Source organism: Mesocricetus auratus, unplaced genomic scaffold (assembly GCF_017639785.1).
Source record: "Mesocricetus auratus isolate SY011 unplaced genomic scaffold, BCM_Maur_2.0 Super-Scaffold_100011, whole genome shotgun sequence".
NCBI classification, from domain to species: domain Eukaryota; kingdom Metazoa; phylum Chordata; class Mammalia; order Rodentia; family Cricetidae; genus Mesocricetus; species Mesocricetus auratus.
The window spans coordinates 48,357,397-48,371,091 of NW_024429195.1; the positions used below are offsets into that span (position 1 = coordinate 48,357,397).

Consider the following 13,695-nt stretch of genomic DNA (forward strand, 5'->3'; position numbering starts at 1 on the left):
GAGGTACTTGGCAAGTTTTTACTTACTAGGACTATAAAATATGTAATAAAATAGTAATTTATAAAAGAAACTTGAGTTCTATTTGTCTGCTTTATAATTAGGTTGAAAACAAAAAAATCTGTAAGTCCAACGATCATGAGTTTTATTTCATCAAGGTAGATTTCAAAATAAGAAAAGAAATAGTTTTTAAATAAAAACATAAAAATAGCCATGCATTTCTCTGGGCCTTGATATTTTCACTTAATTTTAGGGTGGATTCCTTTTGGAAAGTCAGGGAGTTGGTATTTTTGTTGTTGTTGAGAAAGGAATGGTGTTTATCAAAAACAGGAGAAATCTGAAGGAGAGTTTATGGAATGTATTAAAGTGGAAGAGAAAAACATAAGGGTAAGCTGTCTGCAAGTCTCAGCTTCAGGGCAGGTGGGACTGGGTGAGGGAAGAAAGAAGCCATGCTTTTCTGAGTTAGAGGTAAGTCTGCTAACAAGCTGCAAGAAGTATGGAGTCCCCCAGAAAGAATGAGGCGGCCCTGTCTGCTCGCGCAGATGTGCTCAGGAGTTAGGATAGATAGTATTGAGGGGAGAGAGAGAGGAGGAGGATGACAGCTCAGGAAAGAGGACAGGCTCAACAGTGACCATCCAGGAGCACTGCATTAAAGCAGGGCTTCTGGAGTCTGTAGGCCATCTGATGAGAGATCGGTTCGGTACAGCTTCACATATAGGAGCTTTCCTGAGGCATGGTAGTCCTCTTCAAGTGATAGGTTCACCTTAATTAACTCTAAAGGAGGGGCCAGCAATGTGTTTTTGTAAGCCTGTAATCTTTAGACAGTGGCTCTCATCCTTCCTTTATATAATACCCTATAAGGAATTTCCTTGTGTTGTGCTGATCTCCAACCATAAAATTATTTTCATTGCTACTTCATACCTGCAATTTTGCTACTGTAATATAAATATAAACTTTTTTTGGAGATAGGGGGGTCGTGACCCACGGGTTGAGAACCACTGCCTTAGGAAGATTTAGAATATTGTGTCTCCTCTCAGTGCCAGAGATAAAACTCACATCCTGCTGCCCAAATTCACTAAAAAGGTAGATTTCAAAATAAGAAAAGAAATAGTTTTTAAATAAAAACATAAAAATAGCCATGCATTACAAGGAGGAAGAAGCTTTATATAATGTGCTTCCTCCAAGCTGAGTGATGTTTCTAATCCTCAGGACAGGAACTGGGATATTATCCTGTCTTAAAATTACTATGTTACCATGGAAGTGCTCTAAGACTGGCCATGAGCTAACGGGTCTGTCCTTGGTGGCCTATGGGCCTGCAAGCTACGTAAGAGTTGTGTCTAATCACAGGTTGGCTGTTCTGTGCTGTCTGTTGTCTGTTTGGTGTGGTGTGCATATGTTTACTAAACCTTTTTTAGAATATGCAGTTCATGTAAACCATTACAATCTAGTGAAAGTAAGTTATATAGAATAACAATGAAATATTTGAAACTAAGAGAAAATTAAGTATCAGGAATAACAGGATTATGGGAGTTACGGATTTTATTGTGTTTTTGTAAAACTGCATTTTATTTTATACCATCATTTACTTCATCCATGACCTTGGGTTGCATCCAGGTTCATCCTAGTGAATAAAATGGACTGAAAATATGATTTTTAACTGTTTCCAAGGTATCTCTTACAAATATTCTTACAAAATAGCTACCTTATAAAAAATTAAGAATTCATCTTTTTCATAAAATTATGTAAAAATAATTATTGACTTAATTCTAAAATTATTCCGATTTCCTAATTTTAGATTATAGCGGTTTTTTTTTAACACTTAGCATACTGCTAGATTTTTTTTTAGTTTGTAAAGTTAAATGCACTATTGCATCAACTAGAAGAAAAGGCGAGAGGTAATGCTTGGATCTACTTGCACACGATCCATTCTGCATTCCTGATCAGAGGCCATTCTCTGCATTTCAGGACTACAGTTTGCTAATCTATCTTAGAAGCTGTAAATAGAATCTTCAGTGCATCTCAACAGTGATGTCACAGTGGCCTTGGGCCTCTCGGTGCTCATCTGTAACTAGAGCCTTCCCACTCCTGCAGTTCTCACTCTTACAATAGCAGACTAACTCAAAAGGGACATTAATGCGATGATTTATTGCTGCGGGTGGTGTTTAAAATCTGAATGTTTTAATTTTGATGGAGCAATGCAGACTGGAGCAAGCCATGATGCTGCTCCCATTAATCCAGGGTAGAATGATATAATAGTGGCTTTTATTGAGTGATGTGACTTCTGATAAAGTGCTTTGTTGCTTGGATAAAGAATGCCTTAATTAAGGAGGTTACTTTAAAAGTGGTATCCCAGAATACCATTTGAGTGTTCAGTAAAATATACTTAATGATTAACCACATATTTCATGCATATACTTAAAGTACTGTTTATTGTAACTATATTGTAATGCAATTGGCTACACTTTTATGATTTTTTTCTTCCAGTGTGAAAAACTCAAATTATTGTCTCCCGTCATATACTGCTTATAAGAATTATGATTATTCAGAACCTGGAAGAAACAATGAGCAGCCAGGTCTCTGTGGCTTAAGTAACTTGGGAAATACGTGCTTCATGAACTCAGCTATTCAGGTAGGTCTTTCCAAACAGACTGAAACTCATGCTTCATGGAATTCATTGCTATAAAAAGAGTAGAGTTGTTTGTGTACAAGAGTATTACATCTTTTGACAATATGTAATTCATGGGATGTTAGGCAGGCACATATGGCTCATGGCTCATGCTGCTGGTAGGAGGAGGTTACCCTGTTTCCATGGTTTATTGCTGTATTCAGACTAAGTGTTTCTTCATGTGAAACATTATTCCAAGCAGAAAATTTAAATTCCCAAGCTAGAAGCAGACAGTGGTATCTCTCCTTTATTCAGTAGAGGTCTGTTGCTTTAGAAGATTCTTAAAATTTTGATGAGGCCTTGACATTTAAAAATAGAGAAACTCATCCTTCCATTCCCACACACATTTTAACAACTTTTTCACCAGGACTTCTGGTTTGGGTGTACGAGAAAGAGACAGTTACTACCTCCTTGTCCATTTCTTTCCATGGACTTTTCCTTTCTCTTACATTCTATTTTGTTCATCATATTTGTTAGATATTTATGTCTATTTAATCTGAAACAATAAAAGAAATATATATATATATATTGAAGTAACTTGTGTATATATAAATTAGAGCAGGTTGCTTCATTCCTTTTGTTTTTTTTTTGTTTGTTTGTTTGTTTGGTTGGTTGGTTTGGTTTGGTTTGGTTTTGATTTTTTTTTTTTTTTTTTGTCTTGAGACAGGGTTTCACTGTGTAGCTATGGGTATCCTGGAACTCACTATGTAGACCAGACTAGCCTTGAGCTCATAGAGGTTCATTTGCCTCCCCTAGTGCTAGGATTAAAGGTGTACGTCACCACTGCCTGGTGCTAATCCTTTTTTTATAAATAAAATTTCTGTGTTTTACAAAAACCAAATTTGGGAAGACTATTCTTGATATTTTAACTTGATGACATTTTGGTCCTTTCTGTGAATTCTGAATTATTAATTTTAAATCTGATTATTTTTATTGGTATTTTAAAATTCAGTTTCCTCTACATAGGAGGTAACCTCCAATGATAAAGTACAGAGTAAGGATTGGTGAAAATACCCACAAATCTCTTAGACTGAGGAAATGACTACACTTTGCCATTCAGTATTTTAAGTGTCTATAAAGTACATTGTCATTGAGCCAGCTGAATCCTAAGTGAACTCTTCTCTTTATAGCTTCTTGGCCAGTTAAAGTTTGGTTGCACTATCTAGACCAAGAGTTGGCAATATTTTTAGAGGGTGCAAGGAACATAATCAGTTTCCAACTTAGTGGAGTCATTCGAGAAATAGTCCATCTGTTAAGCAGAGGCTGACTGGCTTAGTAACTTCCTGAGTCCTGTGCATGAGTGCTGGCCTGACCATTGTACCTGCAGATGAAATCTGAGTGTGACTGCCTTGTTCAGCTAGAATTGGGGTTTGTTTAGTGTTTTTGGTGTTCATCTCATTGCAATTAATTGGTAACCCTGATCCTGCATTTTGACCATAGTTGAGTCTGACTGTGAGGGTGATGGTTTGTACCATTTCAGTAGTGACCATAAAGACTGTCACTGAAAATTTCAGCAGCGACCGTGTGAAATAGTGGGTGTTATTTCATACCTGTGTCCTACTTTAGTTGAAAACTGTGCTTTACCCAGAACAAGGCTTTCCAAATAAGCTAGAAAAAGGGAAAAATCGTGTTATTTTCTTTCTTCTCATTAGTAGTGGTGTTTGATCAGCTTATATATCTGTGCATCATGTGTCTGCCTGGTGCCACTAGAAGGCACTGGAGGAGCAGTCAGTGCTTACTCTTCCTGAGTCTTGTCTCCAGCCTCCAAATCATTGCCTTGTATATGTAATACAAATGTAGAATCTCAAAGGAAGGGCTTTAGTTTATTCTTTTCAGACTTTCCTCAGTTGTTTTTCCTTTGTAACTGTAAAATTAAAACCCACTCATAAGCTCCAACATATTCTAACATTTCTATTGATGATGAATTTTAATGTACATATTCTAGTAACCTTAAAAAAGTGAGTGGTTATTATATAAAATGGTGTAACTATTAATATCCTACAGAAGTGTGTGAAAATTATACCTTGTTATGAGAATGGGTTATGATTAGCAATGACATATTTATCACCAATGACCTAAAAAAAAAATCTGTTCCACATTACTAAGTTCAGTTACTTGGGTCCTTCTACAAAAACCTGGAAAACAACTGTTATCAGAAACACAAGTATTTTCCCACTCTAAGCAGTCCTTAGTTGCTTGGAGCGCTTTATCTAGGGGTAGGGTCCCATAAGATTTCTCCCTGCTATGCTAGCATGTCTGTTGGCCATTGTTCAGGTCATATTTAGGCAGCCCTGTTGTTGAGGTGTCGTGAACAAAAAGCCTCCCTGTCGTTTCTGGGGACACAATCTCAGCAGATTCCAAGGTCCTCTGTTCTCAAGAGTGTTTCTGCACCCTCTCACATAACCAGACCTATATTCTAAATTGCATGTTGGTTTATCAGATAATCACTCTAAACTGTAGTAGATTTGGATTGGTAAATTCTCCAAAGAATGAAAACCATACTCAGCCCTTCATACTTGGTTTTTTGCCGATTTCTTTTAACAAGTTGCATTTACATTCTAATTCAGGCTATGTTTGTTGGCGATGTTTTTTCTTTAATCCCCTGTTTCTCTTTTTCCTTTTCCCCTTCTCTCTTCCTCCCTTTGTTTCAAAGACCCTCTTTCTTTTTGTGATTGTAATCAGCTGAGTTCAGTATTATTTATATCGAGTTTATGTAGGAATCTAAGTTTCGAGCAGGAAAAAGGTTAATGAATTGATTACTAGAGCCACTCCTCGCTGAATAATGTCTACAAATAAAATTACTAGCTCTCAGATAAACCCAGAGTAAGAAATTAATAGTCTGGGGTTGAATTAGGTCATCAAATAATAGTAACAAATATTGTCTGTGTTCTCCGAGTTAGTTTTCATACAATTTTCATTTTCTTAGCTTCCCCTACATAGAAGTTAGGCCTAAATATCTCTTTTGGCTACTAAGGAAATAGAGATAAGGGTAGTTTACATGACTGAGGTAAATTAAATGAGTTGAACTAAGCTGTTATTCAGAACTTTCTGAGATAACCTGTTTTGGTTTTTGCAAAATTGTGCTATAACCAGAAGCTGGAGAAATATGTAAGCAGTTAGGTGCACTTGCTGCTCCTGCAGAGAGGAGCCACGTCTGATTCCCACATGGAGGCTCACAGTCACACTTGACTCTAGTTCCAGAAACCTGGCACCCATTTCTCTCCTCCATGGGCACAAGGCCCACAGAGTGCACATGTATACATGCAGGCAAAATACTCATGCACATGAAGTAAAAAGTAAGTTTTTAATTATGCTAATCAGTTAACAGGAAATTTTGTTAGCACCTTTCATTTTGTTATGGCAAATTATATGTAACAGAATTGACCGTATTCACAATGAAGTATAAAGTTCAGTGGCATTATGGATATTCACATGATTGTATAACCATTACAAACATGTCCATGACACATGAAAGGTCTGTGAAACTCACAATAATTACATAATACAGCACTCTTGTTTTAAGTTATCAGAGCAGTTTCCTTGAAAGTTATATCTACACATAATCATCTGATCATAAGCATGGTCCAAATACTTTAACATGGTCCCTTGGAATTTAATTCTTCTCATATTATTGATATTTTTATTCCATAATGACAAAAATTGCTATTTCAAATTCACATAATTGCATTATGAAAGAAATCATATATCTCATTAGGTTCTTAAATTAGTCTGCAAATATGACTATATGTTTGTTAAATATATAATTAAAAGCAATTAATTTTGGTATAGTTTTTCAAAAACCAAAAGTTATTCTGACCATTATCTTCTGAAAACTATGTTACCAAACTCAGTAATTATTTCAGATAAGCTGCATCTGTGATGTCATTTATTAATTTATTTAAGTCCTGTTGAATATTTTTCACTCTTCTAGGCACTAATTATACTATAACTAAACAGTTTTGTTCTGTTAGGTTTATAGTCTTAGTAGAGGAGATCATTATTACAGTCTAGAGTAAATTTTAATAAGCATCACAAGGAGGAAAAGTGGAATGTTACTGTAACAAGAGTCCAGATAGCGCTTCGTTTATCCTGAGTGGCATGCCTCTCGGATACTCAGTGCAGGTGTAACACAGATGTGAATGGAGTTAGGTGTAATAAAACCATGTATAAAGCCCCTAAGGTACACCATGTTGGAAGAACCAAAGGAGTACTGTGGAATAATAAGAGAAGTATGTGGCATGGACAAGATGTGTTTTTTTAAAAAGTCAAAACCAAATCAAGGAGAATTTACCTGTGAACATGTTACAAAGATTCTAAAAGTTCCGGGCTCCCAAGTCTCCTTTCTTAGCTACTTTCTTTGTTTCTGCCCTCAATCATGCCTTGAAGTATACAGAGTTCCTTTTTAACCTAAGGAAACGCTTTCCCATTACTCTGACCTTTAACACTGTCTTCTCATTTTGCTAAGCCCTGGACACAGGAGGGTGGTTCCTTGGATAAAGTGCTTTCCATACGTTATTGAGGACTTGAGTTCAGATTCCCCGGCAGCCAAGTTAAAACGCCAGTGCTGGTAAGCAGAGAAAAGAGGATCCCAAGAGATGCTTTCTGACCAAATCAGTGAGCTCCAAGTGCAGTGAGAGTCTCTGTTTTAAAAGATACGGTTGAAAGCAACTGAGAGAGACATCCAGTGTTGACCTCGGGCCTCTATGGCTGTGTGTGTGGTCCTGTGTGCACGTACACACACCTTCATACCACATAGTTCATCCTTAAAACTATACTAAGTCCTATATAATCTAGGCCTGGTGCATTATATCCACCACTTTCTAATGAAGTTTACTTATCTGTAATGACTCACTGTACCAAAAAATTTCTGCTGCTGTGTCTGTAGTAATCTTAAGTATCTGCATCTTTGCCCTCTGACTTTGCCAAGTCTCTTAACAGACAGAAAGGAGGCCCTTCCCAAGCACCCTGTAGAAAATAGTAATGGCTTTCCTCACATTCTGAGTATGACTCTTGACCAGCTGGTGTGCTATTACTATTTGAGGGTTTTTGTTTAGCTCTCTCCTCCTGTTCCTAGCTCACACGCCCATACACATCTACAAATAACACATACAGATACATATATGCATGCATACACACATGTATGTATGTATGTGTGTATGTATATAGTGGCACTTCTAGTTACCACTATATCCCTATACATTGGAATATCATCTCACATATAGAAAACACTAAAATTAAGGAAGGATAAAAGGAGTCCTAGTGTCTCTAGTTTCTGTCTCATGCATTGTAGCAATGAGTATTAACATTGACAGGATCATAGTAGTGAACAAGAGATAAGTGTAGGGTACATTTGGGTGGGGAAAAGATTATTTTAGGTATGACTGTTTGATGATGCTTTATGAAACATACAAGTAAATAACCATAAGCCAGATATTCTTGTTTGAGAGTATAGGTCAGAAGCCTAAAATGGAGGAATGGTGCAGATGGTATTTAATATCTGTGGAGTGCATCTCCAGAAGCACTACGGTATTTTTATATAGGAAGGACACTTAGGTTTGTAGGAGAAAAAAAAAATTGTGAATACAAATGTTTTCTCAAATTGTAATGAATTCTTTTATCTCTGAAAAACAGCATTACATCATTCTCAGAGGAATGTGATTGGGAGTTCACTCGGGATCAGGCAGCATGGATTTAGAATAACATTAATTTGTTCACTTGAGGCTTTTTCCAAGCAGTGTTTACTTATGGTGTATGAAACAAATTGACCAAATTCATCTAGTGAAAAATGAGCAAAGCTCAAATGAGAAGGGTACAAAGCAACTAAGAAAAATAAACGAATTGTTTTACTAATTAGTTTATCTGCTCAAACAAATTTCCAAGAAAGCCATCAGAAAATAAGGGGGGCTTTACTAAGAAGTGCATATTTTATTATTTTTTTCTCTGCCTTGAGTGCTGGGGACCAAATTCAGTGCCATGCACATGCTACACAAGTGCTCTACCACACTCCAGCAGATGTTGCCTTTTAGTTTTATTTTGTAGAGAACATCACTATTCATCTTGTTTCAGGTTGTCCATCCTGTGATACCATAGCATGAAATTACCAGAGTTACAAACATTACACCATTCATACACTCTATAAGTGCATATTAGAATCCCCTCCATGCTACTGATACTTTTTCACATGTTGAAATGCTCTTTTAAAGGGGGAAAGGGAATTGCATAAAACATTTAGTGTAATATACAATAGTTATATACACAGTTTTGTGTATACTGGAATTGAATGCCTCAGTTATGTTGACATTATTAGAATAGAAGGTTATGAGTAATTGCTAAGAATTTTTCTAAATATTACATATTTTAGCAGGAGAATTATTTCAGTGTCTGTTTTTCAAAGAAAGCATTCATAGGAAAAGCTTGAAATAAAAAGAAAGTTAATTCCAGATTCCTTTTGTACTTAAGGTTCTATGTCTGAATGCCATACTAAAAACATACACATTGTAATTATACCGCCATCTTCCTGTAGTTTGCATACTTTCCCAGACTGTTTCCAGTGTCCAGTACTTTGCCTTCCTTTCTTCACTGTTCTTTTCAGCTTATATGCAGATCTTTTAAATGTTTTAAATGGAGACTAGGGATGAGAAGATCTCAGTGTTGCAAAGAATAGTCTGCTCCTTCCTACTTTGTCATCGCTGTTCAGTCGTCCTCATTGCACTCTGACTGTCGCCTGTGTAAACACATGGTTTTCAAACCATACTGCCTGGATTCAGAGTGTGACTGCCACTTTTTAATTGTATCACCTTGAATGAAGAAACTTCATGGTTTCTTTGTCTGTAACCTGAGATAGAGAGCTTAAGACAAACTTGACACATGAATAGCCTGTGTCAACTAATGCTTTCAGTATACTACTTCGCGGAAGTTGCCTTTTATAAGATCACTCTTCCTCTTTGCTAGATTATTTATAGCCCCTTTACCTTTAAAATTCTGATATCTATTTATATACTGACAAATTCCAAGTCTGTCCCAAGTATATTCTCCCTCTTGAGTTTCAGCTTTAACAGTGAATATTTGTGCCAATGTGGCTTACAAATGACTCATGTCTGTTAAATCTGACCCTGACCTTGATTGGGTGGTTGACTGCTTTTCTGACTGTCCTAGAACTTTCTGTTTAGACCAAATAACCCTAGGCTCACAGCAGTTTTCCTGCCTGTCTTCTGGGTGCTGGGGTTGTCGGTATACACAACCATATTGGACTTTCTTATATTCACCCACTAACCCAAGTCAAAACCTGAGACTTGCCATCCCAAGTCCTGTTGACTACATCTTACATAGCGCTTACATTGGTCATTTCCTCCTTGTGTACATTATTTTCAATACTCAGCTGCTTTTATGGTGTGAGCCACCAAAATATATCTGCAAGTCATCTCTCTTGCATCATTCATCATCTTCCAGACCATTCAGTATACTGCTTCCAAATCCATTGTTTGAAGAAGTAAATAGGATTATCACATGCTTAATTTCTTAGAAACCTAAGGATAAAATTTAAATTGTAACCAGCTTATCTCCTTAGGCAGATCAGTCTAAAAGACTTTCAGTTTTTAGAATTATGGTGTCAGATTTCTGTGTTTATACTGTTAGCACTTCCGCCTTCCTTCTGTCCCTTTCTACCGAGTGATCTACAGTGTCCTTAATTTTCTTCAATATTTATATAGCTTCAACTTTAGTATGATACCAGATAATAATAATTCTAGCACAGTGTTTTTCACAGTTATGATTTGTCTGTGATGTCACTAGGCTGCTCATGATGACAAGGGTTTAGAAATTGTAACTGATCAAAGTTTTCTGTGTCCATTTGATAGAGTAATTTTTATACTTCCGTAATATTCAGGCTGGCTTTTGTATGGTGCTTTTAATTTTTTTTTCATTTTGTCTGACAAATGTGCTAAAATCTTTAGTGATTTGTGAGGTTTTTTTTTTCATTTGATACCTTTACATAATTGATTTGAGAAATACTGCGTTAGAAAAAAATTATTTACCAGACATGTACTCAATCTGTACCTGATTTGCAGTATTTCTAGACCTGCAAAAGAGCATAGTAATTTAAATAGAACTGCAACATACAATAGTTAACTTCTTACTATTGAAAAGTGAGAGAGATAAACAAGAAATATAAACATTATAGTTTGTGACCCACAATTGTAACCAGTGTGATAGCAAATGGATTGGACTGCTTTGGTGGTCACATGATAGGCTAGACCAGCACTGCATTGTGATGAATCTCCCTCATGGTTTTACAGTGAATTGTATGAATGTAACTCTTTCAGAATATTAGTCCTATCATTGAACTTCTCTTGAAATACGGGTTTTTCATAATAAATACCTGTGAAATGATTGCTTAAATTTTTTCTTACAAAAACAATCCGATGCTTCAAAACTCGTGCTTCCGCTTCTGTTTGTTGTCAGCATGGGCCTGTGGGTCTATTGTAGTGAGTTGACACAGAGAAGTGTGTGACTCCTAAAGAGTATAGTAAATTAAACTTACACTGTTCCCATTCCATGCCTTTGACAGAAAGCTAAACAGTTAACAAATCACACAATGCTTAGTATTCACTGATCTAAAAATGTTTCTATACTGAACATTATGGACAAAGGAATAAATACTAAAAATTAAGATTAAACCATCATTTTCTTAAATCCTTTTTCTATCTTGTTTACCAAAATAATAATAATAATAATATTGACATCTATTGTGTTTCAGTTCTAATTAATGGGTTAAGAGGTCATTTTACATTAAAATTGAATTAGGCAGCTTTGAACATAAGTAGAACTTAAACTTTGTTAAAATTATCTGAACCATGTGGTTTTTTCTTGTTTTCATAAAATATGGAAACACAAATCACTCATTAATAATCTGTTGCTAAAAATGTTTTTAATTAGCTAATTGCTATGGAAGTCTAGTGATGTTAAAACCTCATTAAAATATTCCATACCTAATGTCTGTAATAGTGTTGGTTTTTTGTTTTTTGTTTTTTTTTTTTTGTAGTAGTCTTATGGCCTTGTTGGTAGTGTAATTTATCACAGACTATTTCAACAGGAACCCTCTGTTCAGTTTCTTGTGTTGTTCAATATGAGAATCACAATAGAGCTTTTTAAAATAGTGACATCCATAGTTCAAGGATGTACTTAATATAATAATCTGTAATGTAATTACATACTTTATAGTAAGGAAAGGGTATACTTACTGAAATCTTTTTGACAAATTTATGATTATCCTTTGTCAATCTTATAGATGAAAGAGGGGGAAAGGGATTAATATTTCTTGCTACCCAACAAAGTGTATCTCATCAGTTGTCATACTTTCAGAACTTTGGTAATAATTCTTTATTGGATTTGATACAACATAAAGAAACACCATGAAGATGAAATAACAGTAAGACATTCAGTGATGTTTAATTTTATCCATGTCATAAGCGTAGGCGTTGCACTAACAATGATAACATGAAACAACATCCTTGTCTAACACAAAATCCCTCCCTTTGAATATGTATTTGCTTAGCTAGATGTGGTGGCTAAGCCTCATTTGGGAGACTGAGGTAGAGAGACTGTGAAGTCCAGGCTAGCCTGAATCATGACAAAAAGATGAGAAAGATCAGTGGGGGTGGGGCAGAAGGCAGAGGAAGGAGTTTTACTGGTTCTCAGTAAAGGTAGTTTTCACCTTACTGACTACTTGAAAGGGGGAATTATAGCAAGAGATAAATGAAGAAAAGTATATTTACTTTTATTTGCCTCAGTTTGTTCTTTTTTAAAAAGCTTGGGAAATAGAAACACAACACTAAAAGAGCCATAATTGTATTTGCATCACAGAGTTTATAGAGATCCTTAGAATTCATCTCAAGGGTGTTGAGATTTTACTTTCCTAGAAGAAATTCTAAAAAAAAATGTCTATGATTAAAATGTCATTTTTTAAAATCACCTTGACAAAACCCTATGTGTAGCATGAATGCTTGCCTTGCTTCCCAGTACCCGCTGTTGAGATGAAGAGCTAGAGCTGGTTATCTTGCTAGGAATACACAGCTTCTGTTACACAATGCCATTCAAAATGCTCATACTGTTGTCATGAAATAGGACAACAGTTGACATAAAAATCAAGAGTCTTCATTCACCTAACTTAAAATTCAGGAGAAGTTACTTGAGACTGCTTTAAGGAATTGTAAACATAGGTTACTTGGGGTTTTATTTTTAAAATCATAAGAAAATAAGAGCAAGTCCCTTATTGGATTGGTTTTTATTTTCAGTTTGAAGGAGTAGCTGTTGTTTTAAAAGTGTGAGTGACGTTCATTTTGATCAGTTCGGAATGAGTTACAAGTCTCAGAAGCTTTAGGTGATGAAAACTTAAGTGTGTTTTCTTTCCTGTTCTAGTTACCGGTTTACTAAAGTAGTGAGCATACATGAGCACTTGAGAATTGGGCTACTGGAGCACCCGAGCAGATCAGAGAGGGAGTGTTCACACTCAGCCTTACAAAAGACAACTTTCTCTTTTTGAAGGGGATTACTTTGACTATTTTCCAGGTACTGGGGAAATTCCAGATTCATTACAAGTTATGGGATGGCTATTAACTATTCATATGTTGATTTCAGACTCAGTTTTGGTTGTATAGTAAAACTTTGAGTTCTTCAGTTTAACCAAAAATAAATAAATAAAATAAAAATAACTAGAAGTTTGTAATTAAGACTCAAACATACATTGCCTAAGAGTTTGATCAGAGAATTCAGGAGATATCAGTCTCACTGGCCAGAACATACTTAGTGAAAGATTCAGTCTTTTACTTTCAAAGACTAATGTAAATTACGAAAAGATATGTGTATGCAAAGAAAAAAATGGGTGCAATGCATTCCACCATTAACAAAATATTTCCCATAGTGTTCGAGTTTTTAGGATGTTGGACTAAGGATGCTTAAAACTAGGGTTGGGTTGTTTTGTTTTGTTTTGTTTTCCCGAGACAGGGTTTCTCTGTTCTCTGTATTGTTTTGAAGGC

At 35.7% G+C, this 13,695-nt stretch overlaps 1 protein-coding gene across 5 annotated transcripts in view; it reads left to right on the forward strand.

Moving 5' to 3' along the window:
* Usp15 (ubiquitin specific peptidase 15) overlaps positions 1 to 13,695 on the forward strand; it is an 84,148-nt gene that overhangs the window by 48,229 nt on the left and 22,224 nt on the right. For 3 of the 5 annotated variants that reach the window (XM_040754781.1, XM_040754783.1, XM_040754782.1), the window contains one exon: positions 2,482 to 2,626. In XM_040754781.1, coding sequence (XP_040610715.1) covers positions 2,482 to 2,626 — 145 coding nt within the window. Of the gene's footprint in view, positions 1 to 2,481; positions 2,627 to 13,078; positions 13,229 to 13,695 lie in introns of those variants that run through there. The other 2 variants (XM_040754785.1, XM_040754784.1) reach the window with 2 other exon arrangements.